At 63.9% G+C, this 23,484-nt stretch overlaps 1 protein-coding gene across 1 annotated transcript in view; it reads left to right on the top strand.

Annotated features, from left to right (window-relative positions):
- The window catches only part of KIF21B (kinesin family member 21B), a 39,501-nt gene extending 17,008 nt beyond the window's left edge, over positions 1-22,493 (top strand). The window contains exons 9-35 of the mRNA XM_060088687.1: positions 920-1,109; positions 1,936-1,999; positions 2,079-2,279; positions 2,625-2,706; positions 2,990-3,089; positions 4,134-4,325; positions 5,982-6,181; positions 9,110-9,217; positions 9,641-9,709; positions 10,084-10,316; positions 10,450-10,597; positions 10,700-10,894; positions 10,980-11,081; positions 12,265-12,430; positions 12,611-12,662; positions 12,833-12,890; positions 13,597-13,802; positions 13,881-13,955; positions 15,513-15,626; positions 17,121-17,159; positions 18,819-18,955; positions 19,738-19,918; positions 20,032-20,196; positions 20,403-20,520; positions 21,153-21,323; positions 21,801-22,000; positions 22,394-22,493. Of these exons, the coding sequence (XP_059944670.1) occupies positions 920-1,109; positions 1,936-1,999; positions 2,079-2,279; positions 2,625-2,706; positions 2,990-3,089; positions 4,134-4,325; positions 5,982-6,181; positions 9,110-9,217; positions 9,641-9,709; positions 10,084-10,316; positions 10,450-10,597; positions 10,700-10,894; positions 10,980-11,081; positions 12,265-12,430; positions 12,611-12,662; positions 12,833-12,890; positions 13,597-13,802; positions 13,881-13,955; positions 15,513-15,626; positions 17,121-17,159; positions 18,819-18,955; positions 19,738-19,918; positions 20,032-20,196; positions 20,403-20,520; positions 21,153-21,323; positions 21,801-22,000; positions 22,394-22,493 (3,666 nt within the window). The remainder of the gene's footprint in view (positions 1-919; positions 1,110-1,935; positions 2,000-2,078; positions 2,280-2,624; positions 2,707-2,989; positions 3,090-4,133; positions 4,326-5,981; positions 6,182-9,109; positions 9,218-9,640; positions 9,710-10,083; positions 10,317-10,449; positions 10,598-10,699; positions 10,895-10,979; positions 11,082-12,264; positions 12,431-12,610; positions 12,663-12,832; positions 12,891-13,596; positions 13,803-13,880; positions 13,956-15,512; positions 15,627-17,120; positions 17,160-18,818; positions 18,956-19,737; positions 19,919-20,031; positions 20,197-20,402; positions 20,521-21,152; positions 21,324-21,800; positions 22,001-22,393) is intronic.
- The last annotated feature ends 991 nt before the right edge of the window (positions 22,494-23,484 follow it).

Here is a 23,484-nt window from a genome sequence, read left to right as displayed (position 1 = left end):
TGGTTGCATAGATCTCATGTGTAGGGCAGACGCTCTGCTGGGGTTTCCCGTCTGCTGAATATGCCGTGTTGGACCAGGTAAGACTCTGGGCTGCGGCACAGAGTGAGGAGAGTCGATGGGGACCACGTGAGTGGTCCAGCGTGCCTGGGGGATGCTGCAGGGGAGAGGGTTGGCCCTCCTTGCTCAGGTGGTCAGGGAGGGCCTCATGGAGGAGGGGACCTTTTATATGGATCTTGAGGAATGAATGAGATACCAGCAAAAGGAAGTGGAGCAGGTGTCTTAGGATGCCGACAAGCCACGTGCAAAGGAACAGAGACAGGAAAAACGAGTGCCTTTGGGGGAGCATCCCATTCTGTGTGACTAAGGCAAAAGTCACCAGCTATGGCCCCTGGCCCGAACCTAGCACACAAGTGGGTTTTGGTTTGCCTCGCCCTTTGCTTTAAAAGAATGCAACGTAGTTACCACGCTTTCTGAAAATCAGGGAGTTTCCGTTTTCCTTTAAAAATCTGAAGCTGTAACGATCTGGCGCCGAGCTGGCAGGAGTGGCCCGAGTGGCTGTGCCTTTCAGACTGCGGGCGACCCTGGGCTCCAGTCCCCGCCCCCCGCCCCGTGGTCTCACCCAGACTGCTGCCCTCCCTCGTGCCGCCCACCGGGCCCTTCGGGTTCCGACCCTCGGGTTCGTGTCTGGGGAGACGGGAAGGTGAGCGGTGGAGAGGGAGGTGGAGTGAGAACACAGTGGCCTGCAGTGGCTGGTCACAAAATGGGGACTTTTTGTTGTCACTGGGGCCCCGGCAGGTTTCTGAGCGCTGGGAGGTTGGCAGGGCCGCCTTGCCGAGGGAGGGGCCGGGGCGGGGGTGGCGGGGAAGCGTATCCTCCCCCCCTCCCCGCCCCTGACCCCTCGCCCTGCCCCTCCTCCCAGGGCAAGAGGGTGATCGGGGAGGATGGCGCCGAGGGCTACAGTGACCTGTTCCGGGAGAACGCGATGCTGCAGAAGGAGAACGGGGCGCTGCGCCTGCGGGTCAAGGCCATGCAGGAGGCCATCGACGCCATCAATAGCCGCGTCACGCAGCTCATGAGCCAGGAGGCCAACCTGCTCCTGGCCAAGGCCGGTGAGTTAGCGCCAGGCTGGCTCCGGGCGCGGGCGGGCTGGGCCCTCCGCCCCACACCAGCCCGGGACGTGGGGTGTGCAGGACGGCGTTTTCTTTCTCTGAAAATGCGATCATATGTACTGTCCTGTGACTCCCTTTCCCCTTAGCATTACGCCGTAGGAATCTTTCTGTATTTTTCTAAAATTATTATTTTTGGCTGCGTTGGGTCCTTGTTGCTGCACGCGGGCTTTCTCTAGTTGCGGCGAGCGGGGACTAGGCTTCATTGCGGTGCTTGGGCTTCTCATCGCGGTGGCTTCTCTTGTTGCGGAGCATGGGCTCTAGGCGCACAGGCTTCAGTAGTTGTGGCACGCGGGCTCAGCAGTTGTGGCTCGCGGGCTCTAGAGCGCAGGCTCTGTAGTTGTGGCGCACAGGCTTCGTTGCTCCGTGGCATGTAAGATCTCCCTGAACCAGGGATCGAACCCGTGTCCCCTGCATTGGCAGGCGGATTCTTGACCCCTGCGCCACCAGGGAAGTCCCGGGATCTTTCCATATTAAAAACATACAAGCCTACTTAGTTCTCTTCAGCTGCACAGGGTTCCATATGTGATGGCGACGAATAATTTATCCTAACAGCCTCTATTGATGGATATTTGCTTGTTTCCCGTCTCGCTGTTAGCAGCTGCGCCTGTGTGTCTCTGCGCCCACAGACAAGTCCCTCTTTGATAGATTCCTCCCTGAAAAAGGCCCTGCTGGAGGAGGCACTGATACAAGACCACCAGCTCGGAGCTAAGGTCCTCGCTGAACTTATTATCCTCTTAACTGTTCTTCCTCCCTGCCACTCCCTCAGGAGACGGCAACGAGGCCATCGGCGCTCTGATCCAGAACTACATCCGGGAGATTGAGGACCTGCGGTGAGTGAGCCCCTGCGCACCTGGGCGCCCGGGGGCCGAGGCAGTGCCGCTCACCTGCCCCCCACGCTCCCTTCCGCAGGACCAAGCTCCTGGAGAGCGAGGCCATGAACGAGTCCCTGCGTCGCAGCCTCTCTCGGGCCTCGACCCGGGGTCCCTACTCCCTGGGCGCCTCCCCGGTCGTCCCGACCAGCTCCATGGAGGATGCCGCGGAGGTCATCCGCCGAGCCAAGCAGGACCTGGAGAGGCTCAAGAAGAAGGAGGTCAGGCAGCGGAGAAAGAGGTGAGGGGAGGCTCCCCCCAGGCGGCCCCCAGGACCCTGTGCCCAGCAGGGGCTGTGCGTACCCCGGGTGACCTGGGGACTCAGTGGGCAGGTCTCGTTTGTGGGCAGAAGGCTCCCACCTTCCTCTGACGCTGGGCTTTCCCCGAGCAGAGGGAGGGTGGAGTCCACCCAGGGTTCATTCTGAGTTGGGGGCCAGGGAAGAGCAGTGGATCCCTGCAGAACCGGAGCCCAGCCCCATACAGGGCCCTAGAGACGAGGCGCTCTTGCCTCCCCATCCCCCCCGCCCCACCCACACACTGAAGGCAGGTCAGTCCCCTAACCGGTCCACCCTTCACGCCTGGGCAGCCCAGAGAAGGAAGCCTTCAAAAAGAGGGCAAAACTCCAACAGGAGAACAGCGAGGAGACCGATGACAATGAGGCCGAGGAGGTGAGGGTCCCCCGCCCACCTCGGGCCGCCCCCATGTCCCTGCCGGGGTGCAGGTCCCCGTGACGTCCTTGCGCCGGGGTGTGGGTCCCCATGACATCCTTGCGTCCTTATGCCTCCCGGTATCTGTTCACCATGGTGACGTCCCTCCTCCCAGCTGGGGGATGGGGGCCGGAGGCTTCCACAGAGGGGCTCTGCCCAGGCTGTTGGGAGGAGTGGGTGGGAGGCGCCCCCAGCACCACGACCCCCCCACTCCCCACCCCTCCTGACGGCGCCTGGTGCCCAGGAGGATGAGGAGCCGGAGGAGAGCGGCCGTGAGGACGAGGACGAGGACTCGGGCAGCGAGGAGAGCCTGGTGGACTCGGACTCCGACCCCGAGGACAAGGGTGCGTGCTCCTGGGCGGGGCTGCCCGGGGTGGGGCTGCCTGCCACGCAGGCCCAGAGAAACTGCTCGGGGCAGCGGGTGTCCCGGCTGAACTCAGACGTGAAACCAGCAGTAGCAGAAACAACAGGGACGCAATGGCAGCAGCAAACTCTCACTGAGCGCCCACGGGTACCGGGCACTGAGGTGAGCCCTACCCTTCACGTGCCTGGCCTCTGCATCCTCACAACCACCCTGGACGGAGGTGTTAGGTCTCCTCCCTTTGTCACCACTTTGATCCCACATGCCGCGGAGCAACTAAGCCCGTGGGCCACAGCTACTGAGCCTGCGCTCTAGAGCCCATGAGCCACAACTACTGAGCCCACGTGCCACAACTACTGAGCCCTCGCGCCTAGAGCCCGTGCTCTGCAACAAGAGAAGCCACGGCAATGAGAAGCCCACGCACCGCAGCGAAGAGTAGCCCCTGCTCGCCGCAACTAGAGAAAGCCCACACACAGCAACAAAGACCCAACACAGCCAAAAATAAATATAAATTTTAAAATATATATTTAAAAAAATAATAAAAATAATAAATAAAATTTAAAAAAAGAGCAAGCTTGCGAGGGTTGGTGGCCTCCGCCAGTGTGGGAGATGCAGAGCTGGGCCTTGGACCTAGGTCTGGCTGGTCTGCAGTCCACTCCTCTAAACGGGACGGGTGTCCCTCAGCTCTGCTCTGACCCAGAGTCCTGCTGGCTGCTCTGGGTCCTTCCCTCCTCCAGCCCTGCTGGCTCCCAGGTCGTCCACGGCGAGTGGGCATCAGCCTCTGGGGCACAGCAGAGGTGGGTGGGACGCCTGGTTCCCCGCCCCTCCCAGCTCCCTGGCCCAGGCCTGCACTTCCCGGGCAGCTCTTTAAGGGTGTCACCACCTGGCAGCACCTTCCCACCATGGGATGTGTCACTTCCTCTCGCCACTGGTCACCGAGTGGTCACGGCTGGCCAGGGGAAGGCCCGTCCCCTCCACCACGCCCCTGGCCCCCGGCCCCCGGTCCAGCCTGTCTCTGCCCCCACAGAGGTGAACTACCAGGCTGACCTGGCCGACCTGACATGCGAGATCGAAATCAAGCAGAAGCTGATTGACGAGCTGGAGAACAGCCAGCGGCGGCTCCAGACGCTCAAGCACCAGTACGAGGAGAAGCTGATCCTGCTGCAGAACAAGATCCGGGACACACAGCTGGAGCGGGACCGAGTGCTGCAGAACCTCAGTGAGGCCCCGCCCCACGAAGTCCCGCCCCCACGAAGCCCCACCCCATACCCACCACACACCCCCTCCCCGAGCCCCTCCCCGTCAGAAGGGCACCACCAGGTTACCTGGGCCTCTGGGTGGGGCATTCTGACCTTGGACTGTGCACTTAGACCCACAGTCAGAAAGTTCTTGTGTCCAACTCTGGTCCCTTTGCTACGTTCTCAGTTTATCATTTCTGTTATTTTTACCATCGCCTCAAGTATTAGAATCCTGTCTCCAGGCCTGTGAAGGTGAACTCCCTCAGCCTTTCTTCCTGAATTTGCTCCTTGGGTGTTTCCTTTGATCGCGTTTACAAGTCTGCTTCTCACAGTGTTACCTTCCTCACATGGCTCTCGGCCCCTTCATCCCATGACGCACTCACTCATCCCCTCACTTGTTCACTTACTCAGCAAACATGCATTGAGTGCGTCTTGCAGAGCGGTCCTTGTTCTAGATGCTCGAGATTTTGGAACGCACGTTCTAGTGGGGAGAGACAGACATAAATAAGATAAGTGGCAGCTCCTATAGCATGTCAGGGGGTGATAAGTGTCGTGGAAGAATGCAGCAGGGAAGTGGGCAAGGTGTGCTGGGGAGGGGGTGGGCGTGTTGAGAAGGATGGTCGTGGGAGACTTTGCTGAGAGGCTGGCATCTGAGCAAAGACTTGAAGGCGGTGAGATAGTGCTGGAGAGAATGAGTGAGGGGAAGAGCATTGCAGGCAGAGGGAACAGAAGATGCCAAGGCGCCGAGGCAGGCATGCACCGGGCGTGTTGGTGGCATGCCGAGGGCCCCGATGGCTGGAGCGCGGTGAGAGGGGACAGTAGCAGTGAAGGGGATCGGAGGAGGAATGTTGGACCAGGTGTGTCCGTCGTTTCAAGGATTTTTGTCTTATTCTCTGAGGGACACGGGAAGTGTGGGGTTTTAAGGGGTGTGATGTAAATCTTGTAAGCATTCTGGCAAGATCACTTTGGCTGCTGTCAGGGAAGCTTGAGGCCAGTTAGGAAACTCTTATAAAGGTCCTGGTGAGAGATGGTTTGGGCAGGAGGAAGTGAGAAGTGGTCGTATTCTGGATCCATTCTGAAGGTGGAAATGAAAGGCTTTGTTGATTGGCTGGTGGGGGAGCCAGAGATGCCTCCAGGGAGGGAGCTTCTGGAAGGACGCGATGAGATACTGAGATGGGGGGGACTGCGTGGGGGGGTGGAGGTCGAGGAGGTGGGTTTGCACCGCTAGCTTGCCATGTCTGTTAGACGCTGCAGTTCAGGTAGGAAAGGTCAAGGGTGGAGAACCAGGCCGCTCCTTCTCCCCACGCCCACCCACTCTGTCTTCTCTGGCTAACACTTCCCCTTCCCACTGGTCCCGGCCCTTTCCTCCAATCACGGGTCAGAACCGAGCCAGCGGGAGTGGTCCTCAGGCTCCTCATGCAAGCTGATGGGCAGGGGCTCAGAGATCTCAGGATGAAATCACCCCTTCAAGGTCCCTAGAATGCCCTTGGGTGTCTAGTCCGAGCCCCTCCTTGTTCACACGAAGGAACGGGCGGAGGAGGGTGTGACTCGCCCGCATCACGCGCCGACACTGGAGCCCAGGCTGCCCGGGCACTGGGGTCCAGGGACCTGTGCAGACCCCGCCCCGCTGCATGCAGGTACCATGGAGTGCTACACGGAGGAGAAGGCCAACAAGATCAAGGCGGACTATGAGAAGAGGCTGCGGGAGATGAACCGGGACCTGCAGAAGCTGCAGGCCGCGCAGAAGGAGCACGCGCGGCTGCTCAAGAACCAGTCTCGCTACGAGAGGGAGCTCAAGAAGCTGCAGGCCGAGGTGGCCGAGATGAAGAAGGCCAAGGTGGGGGCCGGGGCGGGGTGGGTGGGGGTGCTGGGGCCGGGCGGTGGGTGGTCCTCTTAGTGCGTTGTCCAGGGTGAAAGCACCTTTCCCCCTGGAGGGGCAGGAGAGGGCCCCCAGGGACCCCGCCCCACCACCGTGGCCTCCAGTCCACACGCAGTGCACGCGAGGCCTCCCACTTGGGCCACATTTGCCTATACTCATAATAATACTAATTACGTAGTGACGATTGGATGTGGCTCTCCGCCAGTCCCCCAGCACCACGACCGCATGCGGTCCCGAGGTGGAGCTGGAGAAAGCAGCTCAGATGTCACTGCCACTTCCTCGGAGAGTGACTCCCACCTCCTGGGGCAGCGCCGGGATTCAGACTCAGTTCTCTGCCGCCGCCCTTCTCCAGTTGCCGTCGTCCAGGGCGCTCGAGTCTGGCTCCTGGCTCTAATGCCTCCCGGTCCGGCTGGGTCCTCATTCCCGCCTGGGCCTGCAGATCCGTGCTGCCTTTACGTCCTCCATCCCCTTGGCTGCCTGGTCCGCGTTCCTGCCCTGGCCCCAGCCCCCCGTGTACCCCAGCTCCCCGCAGCCCTGGGACAGGACCCCAGTGAGCTGCAGACAGCTGGCCTTGGGAACAGGTCCCACAGAGGGAAGCACCCGGGGCCATAGTAACTGCGTCCTCACCGCCCGACTGGGCTGGCGTTAACCAGTGTTCAGCGGAGAGAGGTGATGCTGTGATGATGCAGATTCTGACAGGTGGACCCTCAGCCATCGGGCTAGCCACCTCCCCTGGGCAGGCTCCGTCCCCAGCCACGCCTGGGCCACACATCCAGGGCCCATCAGCCTGTCCAGGGTGGAGAAAGGCCAGTCTCGCTCTGCTCAGACTGTCTGTCCTGCACTGGCCCCAGGGAGCCAGTTTGCCCGTGGGACCTCCACCAGCAGATGCTGATCTGGGCTGCTGCAGGAGGAAGAGGGGGACTTGGGTCAGCGGGCGCCCTCTGGTGGTAGGAGGGAGGGACCAAGGCCTTGGCTTCCCCATTTGGGGGCTGCACTGCACACCCTGCAGCTCCTGGAGCGTTCTGGGGGCTCTGCCTGCGTCCTAACTGTCTCCCTGGAGGCTCCCTGACTAACACCTCTCGAGGCGGTCCTGGCTGGTGCCGGCCGGCCATCATCTCAGCGGGAGGTGACCCTACTGTAGATCCTTATGAGGGAGGACCCTTCTATGGCTCTGAAGCCTGGAAAAATAATATAATAACGCCCAGGATCTCTGTGAAGGACAGACGGTCCCTGCGTGCTCCTGGGTTTCAGTCTCAGCTTGCTCAGCCCTTCAGCCGGGGGCCCCGCCCTGCCCGGCTAACTGTGCTCTTGTGAGCCTAGGAAAGAGGCTGAAGAGAGCACCCTTGGGCTGTCCCAGGGTGCCCAGCAGGGGCCCCGGGTTTCTGTCCGAAGCACCGAGGGCAGCAGTCAAGGATTCTAACCAGATGCCGCGAGAACCAGTGCCCAGGACCCTCCCACCACAGTCCAGGGGCTGGCCCTGCGGTTTACAGAGGTGTCCTAAGGCGAGGAGACACTCAGAACAGTGCTGGCCTCGGGTGCTGCGCTGTCACATGCCTGCAATGTTCCCACCCGTTCTGAGCCCACCACCCCTGTGATGACCTCCCTGGGACTCGGCCACACAGGCAGAGTTGGACAGATGGACCTTTGTCCAGAGAGACACGTTCCTCCCCAGGAAGGCTCTGGCCCCGGCTCCATATGAGGGCCGCCGTCTCAGTGTGTATGTAGCTCCCTGTGGGCGGGGCTTGGGTCTGCTTCCAGCCCAGGCTTGGCTTCTCTTGTCAGCTCCAGCCCTTTGGGGGAGCATTTGTTCTGGACCCCCAAAGGCCCAGCAGCAGGGAGCCCTCCTTCTCTCTGTAGCTTCCCCCCCCGACAGCCTGCCTTCTGAGGCAGAAGCCAGCGCAGTCCTTCCAGCCTCCCTCCGGGGCCATTTCCTCTCTTAACTGTCCTCAGGGCAGGCTGGTGACATTCCTGGGGTGTCTGAGGCCTCAGTGGCAGAGGAGGGACAGCCCGCACCTGATTCTCATGGTGCCGTCACACGGAAGGAGTCTGACCCCTGTGCACTTTGCACCCTGTGCTCTGGGGCCAGGGGGGTGCATGCTACAAGGACCCAGCGCACGGCTCCCGTTGTGCCGGGTCACCTCTGGCCTCCCGGATGATGCTCTCTGAGCCTTTGGCCGGCCCTCCGAGAACTCGGCTCCAGGCTCTGTGCTTGGTCGCCAGCTCTGCTCTGACCTGCCCTGGTGCCATCCCCACGGCCGTAGTAAGAGCTGGATTTTGAAGCAAAGCGACCTGGGCCAGGAGTCTGGCCACCCATTACTGATTTTCTGACTTTAAGTCATTTTGTCTCTCTGAGGCTCCTTATTTATAAAATAAGAGTGATAATGCCTGTCACGTATGATTATCTCAAGGACGGGGCTGGGCATGTAGTGTGGGCTCAGTAAATGATGCTGGTTTTTATGTCGTCCTCGTGAGAACCTGGCCTGGGAACGCGCCCCGTCGGCAGCTCAGCTGCGAGTGGGAGAGAGAACACTGCTCCATCCAGGCAGGACCACTTGCCTCTAGCAACTTAGGCTGGTCCCAGAATGTCTGGGCACTGGCAGGGGCTCTGCCTGAGGACCGCCAGGGGCTGTGAGCAGAGCCCTGGGGGCCGTGGCTGGACCCTGCAGAGTGGTCTCCCCTGCACGGCTGGGCTTGGCGGTAAGGCCGCTCCTTTCGGTAGGTTGCCCAGGTGGTGGGACACCTTCAACTCCTGTGGACAAGGTGGGCCCAGACCCCCTGAGGCACTGCCATCTGGTGGCTTCCACCCCTGCCTGGCATCCTCCGAGCCAGCCCCTCCGCGCAGGCCTCGGGCCTCCCCTCAACACCCACCTCCCCTCCCCGTCCCAGGTGGCCCTGATGAAGCAGATGCGGGAGGAGCAACAGCGGCGGCGGCTGGCGGAGACCAAGCGGAACCGGGAGATCGCGCAGCTCAAGAAGGAGCAGCGGAGGCAGGAGGTGAGGGCGGCCCCGAGGCTCCCCGGGCCCCCGGCCCCCCTGCATGCCCGGCCGCCCCTCCTGACCACGCAGGCCTAAGCGGTGACGGTGGCGCTTAGAGGAGAGGGGCAGCTGTACACGGGAGGGCAGGACGGCTGCAGCAGCCCAGCCCGGTCCTTGTGGGCTTCCGAGCCAGGCCTCGAGCCCACCGCGGGGTAGGACCCCGCCCAGGTCACCAGCAGCTTCCAGCCCTCCGCTCCAGGCTCCCCGCCCATGGTGGGGAGAAGAGGCCGAGAGACGTGTTCCCATGGAGAAAGGGACCCAAACGCTGGGTCGCCTTTACCGGCGAGTTCTAGCTGCACAAGGCGCTCACCTCCAGGGCCAGCCCGGGTGGAACGGGCTTAGGGCCCGAGCGTAGACCCCAGCCTCTCCTCTCACCCGCAGTTTCAGATCCGAGCTCTGGAGTCCCAGAAACGGCAGCAGGAAATGGTCCTGAGGAGGAAAACCCAGGAGGTGAGCCCGGCCACCCCCCGCAGCCCCGGCCCTGCCCCCCTGTCCTGAGAGCAGCCCCCTGTGGCCCCGGCTCCCCCGGCCACGTGCTGACTTGGGGAGGCCCCCGTGGGAGGGCCTTTCTCAGCTAGAGTGCTGAGGCTGGGGGTGGGCTGCAGGTTCTGGTCCAGCTGCCTGCCGCAGTGGTTAACTTTTAAAAAGGACGGGGAGCCTCTTGTGTGTCCATTTCACGTTGGAGACCCTTTGGACCTTTCTCAGTCCCAAACCCAGGCCAGGACGGAGCGGCCCTGTATTCTCCCTGCCCCGCGCCCCAACCTGGGCCTTTCCGCGGGCTGGGGGCACCCTGTCCACTGGGTCCCGCTCCTCTGGGCCCCCAGGTTACTGCACTGAGGCGTCTGGCCAAGCCTATGTCTGAGCGGGTGGCAGGCCGAGTGGGACCAAAGCCACCCATGCTGGACTCGGGCGCCGAGGTGTCGGCCAGCACCACCTCGTCCGAGGCTGAATCGGGGGCGCGCTCCGTCTCCAGCATCGTGCGCCAGTGGGACCACAAATTCAGCCACTTCTTGGGGAACCACCCCATGCCCACCGTGTCTGGTGGCCGCCCTGCGAGGTAAGGCGGCCGGGAGCACCTGGGAGGGGCAAGCGCCAGGGTCCCCTTGGCCATCGGCTCTGGGTCGGGGTCTCCACGCAGCTGCAGGGGCTGAGGGTGGTCCTGCCCCCGCCCCTTTGCCTCTGCCCCCCAGAAAGAAATTCCAGAAGAAGGGGGCCAGCCAGAGCTTCAGTAAGGCTGCCAGGCTCAAGTGGCAGTCGCTGGAGCGGAGGATCGTCGACATCGTCATGCAGAGGATGACCATCGTCAACCTAGAGGCTGACATGGAGCGGCTCATCAAGGTGGGCCCCCCCCGCCCGGCTGTGTCCCCCCCCACCCCTCCTCCCTGCGGGCAGGGCCTGCCCCGCCGGCGCAGCAGCCTGAGGCCTCCTCCCTCCCCCCAGAAAAGGGAGGAGCTGTCCCTCCTGCAGGAGGCCTTGAGGAGGAAGCGGGAGCGGCTGCAGGCGGAGAGCCCAGAGGAGGAGAAGGGGCTGCAGGAGCTGGCAGAGGAGATCGAGGTGCTGGCGGCCAACATCGACTACATCAACGACAGCATTGGAGACTGCCAGGCCACCATCGTGCAGCTGGAAGAGACCAAGGTGCCCATGGGCGGGGCAGCGGGAGGGCGCCGGGGCCCGGGGCGGGGCAGCCCTGCTGACGCGGGCCCTCCGCCTCCCGGTCCAGGAGGAGCTGGACTCCACAGACACGTCGGTGGTCATCAGCTCCTGTTCCCTGGCCGAAGCCCGCCTCCTGCTAGACAACTTCCTCAAGGCGTCCATCGACAAGGTAGGCCGTGGCTCGCCTCCTGCCGGGCCGGTGGGCAGGCAGCCCCGGGACCCGCCCCTGAGGTGAAGCACAGGGCCCGGCCGGGCGCCCGGCAGCGTCCCTCACAGGCGCCGGTGAGCGCCAAGGCTGTAAAGCCGGGTGACGGCTTGCTGCGCGCGCGGCTTTAAGGAGATGACAGGGCTAGAGGTTTGGCGTGGCGCCTGGCACACAGCAGGGCCTCCGTCGGGGGCGACCCTGGCGTCTGGTGTGAGCCCATCCAGAGCAGGGCCGGTCCTGAGCCCGCGGAGGTGGAGGGGGCAGCGTGTGTGTCTGTGTGTGCGTGTGTGTGTGTGTGTGCGTGCGCGCGCGCGCGTTTCCAGTGGGGCAACAGGAACAGATAGACATGCTCCACCCAGGAGTGGGGCCAGTGGCATCGTGCAGGAGCAGAAGGCATCCCTTGGCCTGTGTCGGTCCCCTGTCCCCTCTGCCCGACAGAGCGCTGGCCGTGGGGACTTCCTTCCCCCGGGGTCTGTGCCTGCGGGGCAACTCGGGGAAGGGGCAGGGGCCTGGCCTCCTTGACCCCTCACCCGCCCAGGGAGCCCTCGCAGCTCTGCGTCGCCACGCAGGGGAGCGTGTTCCTCTGCCGGGGCTGCCGGGGCCAGCACCGCGGACAGGGGGCCTAAACAGCAGACGTTTACTGCTCCCGGTCCTGGAGGCTGGGGTCAGAGATCGAGGTGTAGGCGGAGCGGGTCCCCCTGAGCCTCTCTCCTGGCCCTGTACACTCGGCCTCTCCCTTCCTGAGGTCCTCCGTCTGTGTGTGTCTGTGTCCTGATTTCCTCCTCTTATAAGGACGCCGGTCGCAGGGATTAGGGCCCCCTCTAGAGACTTCGTTTTAACTTAATGATCTCCTGAAGACCCCATCTCCAAACACAGTCACGTTCTGAGGTCCTGGAGGTTGCAGCATCTGCCTATGCGTTTTGGGGACACGATTCTGCCCATAACAGGGCGTGTGTCCCACAGCGTGGATGGGGGGTAGGTTAAGGGGGCTGGGGTGCATCACAGGTCTGTGATGGGCACAGGCTGGGGCCTGGGAGCTAGCAGGGAGGCATCTGGTTGGAAGCAGATCCTGGGAGGGCAGTGACGGGGCCCCCCCAGCCCCAGGCCGGGAGGGGTAACGCCAGGCCTCCTCGCTCCCCGCCCTCAGGGGCTGCAGGTGGCCCAGAAGGAGGCCCAGATCCGGCTGCTGGAGGGACGGCTGAGGCAGACAGACATAGCGGGCCCCTCCCAGAACAACCTGCTGCTCGACGCCCTGCGCGAGAAGGCCGAGGCCCATCCCGAGCTGCAGGCCCTCATCCACAACGTGCAGCAGGGTACAGGGCGGGGGGCAGGCCTTGGGGCCCCCAGGGACCCCCAGGGCTCCCTGCCTCCCGCCTCAGAGACCCTCCCTCCCCGAGGCTCCCCGGGAGCCACGGTCCGATCCCAGAGGGTGAGGGGTGGGAGGGAGGGTGAGGGGTCGGGGCTTCACCCCTCGGCTCCCTCCTCCCCGGCAGAGAACGGCTATGCCAGCACAGATGAGGAGGTGTCTGAGTTCTCGGAGGGGAGGTGAGTTTCCAGGTTGGGAGCGAGCATGTGCCTGGGGCTGGATTGGGGGGTTGCCGGAGGGTCGAGGGCTGAGCCTGGGCTTGGGGGCTCTTTGGGACCCATGAACCTAAGTCCCAGGGAGCCGGGACATCAGCTGTCGGCATCCTGACCCTCGTCTGCTTTTTCCTTAGCTTCTCCCAGTCGTTCAGCATGAAAGGCTCCACCAGCCATGACGACTTCAAGTTCAAGGTGAGCCCCACCAGAAGGCGGCCGGTGGGGGGTGGGCTCCACCTTCCTGGGGCTCTGCCCCTACCCTCGGCCCCAACCCAGTATTGCCTCCAGCTGGGATGAGGCGGCCAAGAAGGGTCTAACCTGGAAAGGGTCGGGGTGCACACATGTGTGACCCGTTACAGCCCATTCCTTTTGAAGTGGGTGGAGTGACATCACCATAGCCCGAGGCCTCGTTGTCAGAACTCACCCTCTTCCCCACCAAGACTTTGCCTCCGGATCTGAGTCAAAGACCAGCCCTGGATGTCTAGTTACTGTGTGTGCGGATTACTGACTCAGCAAGGAGGGAGTCTGCCTGACACTGAGGGAGCAGCTACTAGACTAGACAGAACCACGAAACAGGACTCACTAAAGAGAGAGGGGAGAGCCCTGCAGGCTGGGAGCGGTGCCCTGTGCACAGCCTCTGAGTAACTGATTAGCTGGTGAGCAGCAGAGGTCGGCCTGGCATTCCGTTTGTGACGTCTAAAGAAAGGCAGCAGAGGCATCTCCTGTTGGTCTGGCTTCTCCAGAAGCCTCGGGAGACGTGCCTGGGTCGTGTCTGCCGGGGCCGTTCCATCACCTCCTCTGCCTCAGGCCGGCGGCACGTCTCCCCGCTGGAATTCCCCCAGCTCCCCGTTCTGTACCATCGTGTTTGGGCAGTGGGCCCACCCAGCCCTTCCTGTCTCAGGGTGAGCCCAAGCTGTCCGCCCAGATGAAGGCCGTGTCTGCTGAGTGCCTGGGCCCCCCTCTGGACGTGTCCACCAAGAACATCACTAAGTCCCTGGCCTCCCTCGTGGAGATCAAAGAGGACGCAGTGGGCTTCTCCGTCCGAGACCCCTACTACCGGGACAAGGTCTCTCGGACCATCAGCCTGCCCACCAGAGGGAGCACTTTGTAAGGAGGGCGCTGAGTGGTGGGGGGATGGGTGGGACCGGGAGGTGGGCCTGGGCCTCACTGGACCCTGCATTCCAGCCCCCGGCAGTCTCGAGGAGCGGAGACGTCCCCTCTGACCCGGAGGAAGTCATATGACCGAGGGCAGCCCGTCAGGTGAGGACGTGTTCTAGACCCTGGGGGCGGGAATCGCTGGGAGGCCCACTGTAGACCGTCGTGTACACTTTCATCCGGCCCCGCTCGGCTCCCCTCACGGCCCCTTCCTCACTTGGTCAGCTGCAGCTCAGGAAACAATCTCTCCATAAGCACCTGAGCTGGTGGCCAAGGCCGCTGCTAAAAGCTGCTGGCTGCCGTGAGCTCAGCGTGGGTGGATTTGCAGTGGCCTGGACTGGTCACGGGACCAGTGGGCTTCAGCCCCGTTCACGGCCAGGGGTCCTTGGAAGGCCTCAGCCCCTTTCAAGGTCTTGTTCTGTGGGCGGAGTGTAGGTGAGTAAGGACAGTCCCGGGAGGGGACGCAGGACCGAGGACAGTCCCCAGCCGGCCAGCCACTCATGGGGCCCCACGGGCTTCTTCAGGTATCCCGATGCCTCTCAGGGTCACCTTAATTTTCAGAGATGTTTGGTGGCTTCCCCAGGTCACACAGCGAAGCAGTAGAAGGGCAGGGGCTCAGGATGACCTCATGCACCTGCCTTGTCGGGAGGGGGACATGCTCCTGTCCCTCCCTCCAGTCCAGCCGCCCATGCCCGTGGCTGCAGATGGGCCTGTGATGGGAGGGGTTGCAAGGAGTTGCGCACCCGGGGCCCCACAGACTGTCCCGCCCCCCGTGACAGAGAGAACACACTGAGTTGCAATTGGGGGGAATGTAGGCTGGACTCGTGAGGACCCTCCAAAGGGAAGGAGGATGGGCTGAACCTGAGAACCACCTTCCAAAGGGCAGGGTCGTGGGTGCTGGAAGGGGTGGCGCCCTGAGGCCTCGGACTCTTCCCTGGAGGTCGGGTCACGCTGTTTGTGGCAGTTGTGTTGTCCAGTCACTGTGAACACGACTTAGCGAATCCTGAGCCGCTGTTCCTGGGAAATACAGGGCTGGGCTCCTGGGGGCCTCTGGTCCCAGCGTTTTCATCAACCTGTCATGTGAGTTTCTGTTTAAAGACACCTAATCCAATATGTACCGTTGACTCATTAACATTGAACTCAGGGCCAACAGCCCTAGAACTCACGCCTGAATGAAGCTCATCTAACACGTATTTTCTCTGTAAATCACGTCCCAGCTTCCTTGAGCTCAGGATGCCAGGTGGCCCTGCATCACCATCTTCGGGGCCATTTTAAACACTGAAATCACCAACCAAAAGCACAAAAATATGAAAAGCAGGACACTAAATAGACTGCAAAAGGCGCTGTGTGCACTGTGAAGGAGGTAGGGCCACCGCTTTTGACCTCAGCTGGGAAGATGTGCGCTTGGGTCCTCATACCCTGCGGGTACTGTTTGGGGCTGACAGATAGGCTTTGGTGAGCAGGTGAATTAATTCCCAAATGTGGAACCCACGGATCACCAGGACCAGCCCCTGGGGGCTAAGCAGGAGCTGGGCCGTAGGACCCCCTGCCCTGCAGGCCTTACAACCAGACGGAAGGTGGTGCAGGTGACCCCGCGTGTGCATGCCCCTGGGCAGAGGTGCGGTTACTAACGGATGCTGCTCTGTCCTGCTCACCTGCCAGGTCCACAGACGTGGGGTTCACACCCCCCTCGTCCCCTCCCACTCGGCCCCGGAATGACCGAAACGTCTTCTCTCGTCTCACCAGTAACCAGAGCCAAGGGTCAGCGCTGGACAAGTAAGAGCCGGGCACCAGGGGGCGGGGGGTGCAGAGGGGACAGGGAGGCTGCGGGCGGGTCCTCGCCGCAGGCAGGCGGGCAGCGGGGAGACCCTAGGCATGCTGCGCTGGCCCCGCTCCCGGCACCTCTGCCCTTTCTGTGCTGACCGTGGACCCCTCCTGTCCCCTGAGTGTGTGGGGACCGCAGGAGAGGGCACGAAGGAAGCCACGGGGCCAAGCCCGGGCAGTCGGGCACCCCATGGGCCTACCCAGAGCTGCCCCTGCCTCCTCCGCTGATTCTGATTCTTCTCTGAAGCCCCTTCCTTCAGCTTCAGTCACGCACAGCCCCCACCCCCACCCCCGCTAATGCTCAGGCCACGCCCCAGCGCCCTTGTGAAGGGTCCCTGCAGAAGGAGACCCCGTTTCTGTCACATGGTGGGGCCAGCTCACCCCTACTGCCCACTCTCGCTGGACACTCACCTCCCAGTGCGGTGGGCACCGCCCCCCAGCGCCGCCCCAGGCTTGCACACACGTGATTCCGCTGGAAGTATATAAACCAGCCGTGAGGACTGCCTTCCCTGCTTTACAAAGAGGAGATGAGGCTCAGAGGCCCCGGGACACCTAGAAAGCGGTCGAGTTGGGCCCAAACCTGGGATCTCTGACTTGTGGGCCTCCGCGTGGGTGAAGGGAGAGGCCCCGCCCTCCTGTGCTCCCCTCCGGGCCCCCCACACTGCTGGGCACCCCCGACGCCCAACTTCCTGCAGCCCCCGGAGGGCTCCCCTCGGCTCTAACGCTCCTCTGTCCTTCGGCAGAGCCCAGGCTACAAAGCGCTAGGCCTTGCCTGCATCACCTCTCCTCACAGAGGCAAAACATCGCTCCTGCCCCAAACCTGCCGTGGCCCCCCTTGCGGGAGGACAGCACCGAGCCCGGCCCACGCCAGCCAGGGGCCCTTCACACCAGCCAGGGTGCCCCCTATGCCAGCCAGGGGACCCCCTTGCCAGCCAGGGGCCCTTCACACCTTGACAGTCACAGGTCCCTCTCAGCAGCTCTGGGTGGGGCCCTGGTATCCCAGCCCCGGGGGCTTCCAGACCCCGGTCCTGCCCGGTGGCCGGGGTGTCGGGCCCATGTGTGTGCAGAGGCAGCTCCCGGGCACCGTCCAGTGGCTCGTGGGGCCAGTGCTTGGGGATCAGCAGGTCCCTGAAGCACTGCTGGGAGAGGCCTGCTCCTGGGAGGGGTGGGAGGAGGCACAGCGTCGCTCAGGGGGCAGGGGGCCCCCAGCTCGTGCAGTGAGGCAGCCCAGATCCTGGGACCAGCCAGGCCCGTCTCCCCTCTGCCCTGCCCGCCCCCCTCCCCGCCCCGAGCTCCCCGGCCTGCCCGCCTCCTCTCCGCCGCCCTCTCCTCTCTCCGCTCCCCTGCAGAGCATAACCGCCCTCTGACCTCCCCACGCCGCTGCCGCCTCTGCTCCCTCGTGTGTGTCCCTCTCTCCCCCTAATCCAGCTAATTTTCTGCCCCCAGGTCTGATGACAGCGACTCCTCTTTGTCGGAGGTCCTGAGGTACACAGAACGGCTCGCTGCTCCCTGTCTGTCCCCCTCCCCGCACCCTGGCCTCAGCATGCGGCCCCTCCTCTCCGTGGCTCCCCCAGACCCCGTCCTGCCCTCTCACCCCTGGTTCCTCTCTCGTGGGTGCTTCGTGGCCTCTGACTGCGCCAGGCTGGAGCTGGGGGCTGGGGAGGGTATGGCTGCTGGTGGCTTGTCACTGGGTGGGAGTGGGGGGCACGGGAGCCTGGGGGCCCGGACCCCTGGAGAAAGGCTGCTGGAGGGTCGCGCGTGCTCAGTGTCCCGGCTTTTACTCAGCTGTGTCGGGGGCTCCCTCACCGACCTTGGCTCTGAACGAGAAGAGGCCCTGCCCACGTCTCCTGGCCCAAAGGCCAGGAGTACCAGGAGACCTCTCTCCCCTCAGCCAGCCCCGCGCACACGCGCATGCACACACACACCCCTCCCGCTGCCCATAACAAGGGGCAAGTCCCAGGACCTGGTGGGCCTGAGCCCTGGCTGGGAAAGGGCCACCCTGGGCTGAGGGCTCCCCCTGCTCTTCCGGGGCGACCGCCACTCACTGTCCCTGTCCCCGGGGGTGACGCCCCTGGCTGCAAGGCTGCCAGCCACCCCCCCACCCCCTGGCCCCTCCCATGGGCGGAGGGTTATCCTTTTAACTTGGGGTCTTCCCACTGCTGTCTTGGGCTCCTTCCCCGGCCCCTTCCCCTGGGCCCAAGCCACCGTCAGAAGCGGGGAGCTGGGGGGTGGGGCTGTTTGTGTGCCTGAGACACCGGGGACAGCGGGCCTGTCCCACCGCCGTCCTTGGGGATGCCGGTGGGGTCCGGGGGCTCTTGAGCAGCTGCGGGCAGGGCAGGACATTGGTCACGTCAGACGCTCTCGACCACGGGGGCGGCGCTATCTTTGGAAAGAATCGGCCATGTTTCAGACGTGCACGTGGCTTGGCCAGGGGCTCGTTCCCAGAGACCCTCAGTGGGGAAAAAATCCTCATCCTCAGGCCCTCCAGGAGGCTGGTGTGTAGCGAAGTCCTCAGGTCCGCTCAGGACAGGCGTCCTTGGTCTCTGAGTGTTCGTGCGGGGGGGGGCGCATACCAGCTCCACTCCCCACAGGGGCCTGCACTTTCTTCCCACAGAGCTGAGCAGGGCTCCCCAGAGGGGCTTAGTCCTTTGCAGATGGCAGTCACGGATCTGACCACTCTGGTCCTAAGGGGCCCAGGTGGAGGTGACGTGCACGCCTGCATGCGCGCGTCTCTGCCCCGGCGCGGCGGCCTGGGCGCCCTCCCTCTCTGCACTCCTCCACCCTCCCTGTGGACACCGAGGTGCCGGAGGAGCCCATCCAGCTCTGGGACCTCTGCCCCGCCCGGCTGGGGCCTGGGGGCGTGTGCGTCTTGGGTTCTGGGTCAGGCAGGCGTCGGAGGGGACTCCCGCGTGTTCTGGGCCCCCGGCCGTACCTGGCCGGGCTTGCTCCCCAGAAGTGCTCAGGATGGCGACGGAGAGGCTGCACCACAGGCCCCTGTCTGCGCGGCTCTCGGACCTGGGGGGCTGTGGCTGGAGCCCCTGCCACAGCCCGAGTGCCCCTGCGCCTGTCCCTCACCTGGGAGCCTCGCTCAGCCTGGCCGCGGTTCCGGGCTGACGGGCGCCTCTCTCCCTCTCTCCCGGGAAGGGGCATCATCACCCCGGTCGGAGGAGCCAGGGGCGCGCGGACGGCCCCGCTGCAGTGCGTCTCCATGGCCGAGGGCCACACCAAGCCCATCCTCTGCCTGGACGCCACGGATGAGCTGCTCTTCACAGGGTCCAAAGGTGGGCGGAACCCGGACCGGCCAGGTGGGGTCAGGGCCTCCCGCCCTCCCGCTCCCTTTGCCAGAGCCGGCTGCCCAGGAGACGGGATCACAGCCGCCAGGTTGAGGAGGTGGGGTCTCCTGCCGGGGCTCAGGGCTCCCCACCCCAGGCCTCCCCTCCTAGCTGGCTCTGGGGTCTCCATCCAGTACCTCCTTCCAGACCTGCCTCCGGAACTCCAGGAAGCGTGTCAGGTGCCCCGCCTTTGCTCATCTCAGCCCCTCCCCGACCCCAGCACTTAGGGCTGCGCACTTCCTACGATTCCTTAGTCCCAGCGACAGTCAGAAAACGTTACCTTCCGTCAGGGAGAGCAGCTGTGCAGGAGGCACAGCTAATAGAGAAACGGGAAATGTGTGTACACATACCTGCGAGGCAGGAGGGAGAGGGCTGTGAATCTAGGTGAGGTTGACTGGGTCCAGGTTTTCCCCCGAGACTTGCTTGCCATCGCTTGTTCATTTGGTCAGCGATGGGCAGGCACGGGAGCTTTACTCCAGCCCCTGCGCCCCGACGATGCTCCGGGAACCTGGCGTTGGTGGGCGTTTGCCCGAGAAGCCCTGGTGGGAAGTGCCGGGCTCGTCCGTGCACCACGGGAGCAGGCGGGAGCACGTTTTCGCCCCCAGACCCCGTCCCCTGGGCAGCCCTGGACCACCTCCCCTGGCCTTGGCGGCCCCGGTGGCTGTGGGGACGGGAGTTCCCCGGGCCCCGGCCATGACGACCGTCCCCTGCTCATGCCCGCTTTCTCGCAGACCGCAGCTGTAAGATGTGGAACTTGGTGACGGGGCAGGAGATCGCGGCTCTGAAGGGTCACCCCAGCAACGTGGTCTCCATCAAGTACTGCAGCCTGTCTGGGCTCGTGTTCTCCGTGTCCACCTCCTACATCAAGGTGTGGGACATCCGAGACTCGGCCAAGTGCGTCCGGACCCTCACGTGAGTCGTCCCGCCCGGCTCGCACTGGTGGCGGGGCAGGAGCCAGGACCCAGCTCAGGAGACCCGCGAGCGACAGCCCAGCCCTTACCTCTGCCTCTCTCCCTCACGGGCAGGTCCTCAGGCCAGGTGGTCTCAGGGGACGCCTGTGCGGCTGCGTCCACCCGCACCATCACCAGCGCCCAGGGAGAGCACCAGATCAACCAGATTGCCCTCAGCCCCTCGGGCAGCATGCTGTATGCCGCCTCGGGCAACGCCGTCCGCATCTGGGAGCTCAACAGGTCGGGGAGGGGCCCGGGCAGGGGCGGGGGACCCCCGGGGCGGCCCCGGGCTGCAGGTGGCTCGTGCCTGGGTCTTGATCTTGCTCTGAGGGGGGATAGTCCCCTGGCTGGCGTATTCACCCCAGGGTGGACCCCCAACCCCACCCCAGGGTCCCCCCGATCCAACACCCCCCCCCCCCACCGGCTGGGCCTCTCCTCCCCTACAGGTTCCAGCCGGTCGGCAAGCTGACTGGCCACATCGGCCCTGTGATGTGCCTGACGGTCGCCCAGACCACCAGCCAGCACGACCTGGTGGTGACCGGCTCCAAGGACCACTACGTTAAGGTATGGAGAAGTCCTTGACCTTGGCCTTGAGGCCGGGCTCGGTGGCGGCTCTGTTCTCCTCCTACTCTCCTTACCTTGGCCCTCTCCCTCCACTGCCTTGGGACTCATGGAAAATAATGAGACCCCTGGGGACTTATGCTGAAAAATCACCCCCAAGGAGCCAGGTCTGTGCAGAAGGTCAGGATTGCAGCGTGATTCTGTACATGCTGAAAAATCAGAAAGAACCTAAATGTCTACGGGTAGTAAAAAACAGTCAAGTAAATTAGGGAAAACCCACAGGATGGGATGCAGTACGAGTGATCACACAACAAATATGAAAAAACCCACAAAGCACAAGTCAGCACTCATGCTGTGTGCTCCCTGGTTCTGTCAGTGCAAGTGTAGGTGCAGGGTCGGAGGCTGGGAAGCAGTGGATAAAAAGGGAAAGAGGGTAGTGGGGTTATGATGAATGTTTTTATTTAAAGTACAAGTAGTGTTACATTTATTTATTAAAAAATTTATTAAGAATTTTAATAAGGCTCACACCCCAAACCCACCTTGAGTCAGCCTCCCTGCCCCCAGTTCCTGTCCCCCGGGAAGCTCACCCCCAGCCTGGTGAGGCGCCCGGCCTCCCTCCCGCCCCTCTTCCGCAGATGTTTCAGCTGGGTGAGTGTGTGACGGGCACCGTCGGCCCCACCCACAACTTCGAACCCCCGCACTACGATGGCATCGAGTGTCTGGCCATCCAGGGGGACGTCCTGTTCAGCGGCTCCCGGGATAATGGCATCAAGAAGTGGGACCTGGCGCAGCAGGAGCTCATGCAGGTGCAGTGGGGGCGGGAGGGGTGGGCTGCGGAGAGGCGGTCCCCGGGCAGGGCTTGGGGGCCCTGTGTCCTGGGCCAGAGCTCCCCAAGCCTGCCAGTTCTGCAGCCTCTTCCCCACCTGTGTTTATGCCCCTGGCCGGCACCCTCTTCCCCCCTGTGGCCCCCCCACTGGCCGGCACCCTCTTCCCCCCTGTGCCCTCCCCCCGGCCGGCACCCTCTTCCCCCCTGTGCCCCACCCCGGCCGGCACCCTCTCCTGCCTCCACCATCTGCCTTCAGGCAGCAGCTCTCAGGAAGGGTCTGCTCTCAGCCCGCGGTCTGACCAGTCGCCCCCTTCTCTTCCGACCCCTCTGAGGGCTAAAGGACTCTGTACCAGTGCAGGGTCTCAGGGTGGAGCATGGGAGCAGGAATGAGGGACTCATCTCTAGAGCCTGGGGCAGGGCCCCCGCTTCCCGCCCTCACGGCTCGCTCCTCCCGCAGCAAATCCCCACGGCGCACAAGGACTGGGTGTGCGCCCTGGCCTTCGTCCCCGGCCGCCCCATGCTGCTGAGCGCCTGCCGCGCAGGCGTCATCAAGGTCTGGAACGTCGACAACTTCACGCCCATTGGCGAGATCAAGGGCCACGACAGCCCCATCAATGCCATGTGCACCAACACCAGGCACATCTTCAGCGCCTCCAGGTGGGTGCCGGGCAGAGAGCTCCGCTCCTGTTCCCCACCCTGTCCCGGGCGCTGTCCCCGCGGCCAGGGCGTGGAGCAGACCCCACGGCGCCCCTGGCCTGAGCCCGCCTTCACGGAGCGCCCGCGGGGGATGCTGGGCCCCAGGCTGGGACCCCCCGCTGTGTCCCAGCCCCTCCTGCCCCTGACACAGCAGCCCTGACCCCTGTGCAGGTATCTCAGACCACAGAGCAGCCCGCCTCCCTCAGCCCCAGCTCCGGTCCCATCCGGGGACGCCCAGGCCCTGTGTCGCAGGGGCAGCTGCTCAGACGGCCTCTTCTTTTTCCTTCTTGTTCCGACCTCGCTCCCTCTCTCCGCCTCCCCTCTCTCCGCCTCCCCCTGCCTCTCCCCACGCAGTGACTGCCGGGTAAAGGTGTGGAATTACGTTCCTGGACTCACCCCCTGCCTTCCTCGCCGAGTCCTGGCCATAAAGGGCCGAGCCACCACCCTGCCCTGACCCCCGCGCCCCCTCCGCTCTCCTCTCCGCCCCCCACCCTCCCCGCCCCCATCTCCTCTCTCATCCTCCCCCTTTCCTCTCCCCTCTTTCTCCACTTCGATCTGAGCTGCTTCTTAACGGTACGAGATTATTTTACTCCTCCTCCCTCCTCCCCCGTATCCCGCCTGCCCCGAGAGTGCCCCGCCTGCCCTCTTCTTCCAAGCATGGACGGGGGACAGACCCCCAGGAGAGGGGTGCCAGGTGGCAGAGAGCAAAGGGGGAGCATTCAGGCCTGGACAAGACAAAACAAAATAGCAGCAACGGAGAGAACCCGTGCTAAGAATCCTGGGGGGCCTTGGTGACCACAGGCCTCTCCCTCTGCCCAGCACCCCTCCACCCCCGCAGCCGCCCTCAGCCTAAGCAATGCTTGCCCCTGGGCCCCAGCCCTGCCTGGCAAGTTGGGGAATCTGGCCCATGCTTCATTCGGGGGTGGCCAGCCGTGCCCTCTTCAAGAATTGACCCGTCCTCTCTTGCTCCGCCCAGTGACCTGACAGTGAAGTTCTGGAGTGCCCGGCGCCTGGTACCCAGCGGCCCCCACTAGGAGTGAGCTCAGAGGACAGCCTGACCCTCGGCCCAGCAGCCGGGATGCACAGAGGGGAAGCTGGGGCCCAGCGGGGCGGCGCCCGGGGGACAGAGGCTGCAGCCCTCCTGCCCGCCTTCCTCTCCCTGACCTTCCCACGGGATACTGCCCCCTCCCCCTCCCCCCTCTTGGGGACAGGGAGGTCGGGGAGTTAATTAAGCTGTGAAGCCAAAGGGCGTTTCCCCTCCTTTCTCTCCCTGCAGCCTGCCCCCCCCAACCTGTCCCCGTGTTCTCTTGCCGAGCTGGCCACGCCCTTCCTCCAGCCTTGGCCCGGGGGGCCTGTCCTGGAGGTGGGGCAGCCCTCGCCGTGCCCGTCCGGCCAGCAGGCCTCCCCTACATCCTCTGGCCCAGCCACTGCACCTGCCTCTGAGC

Source organism: Mesoplodon densirostris, chromosome 2 (genome assembly GCF_025265405.1).
Source record: "Mesoplodon densirostris isolate mMesDen1 chromosome 2, mMesDen1 primary haplotype, whole genome shotgun sequence".
Classification (NCBI taxonomy): Eukaryota; Metazoa; Chordata; class Mammalia; order Artiodactyla; family Ziphiidae; genus Mesoplodon; species Mesoplodon densirostris.
This window is presented reverse-complemented; position numbering and strand designations above follow the sequence as displayed.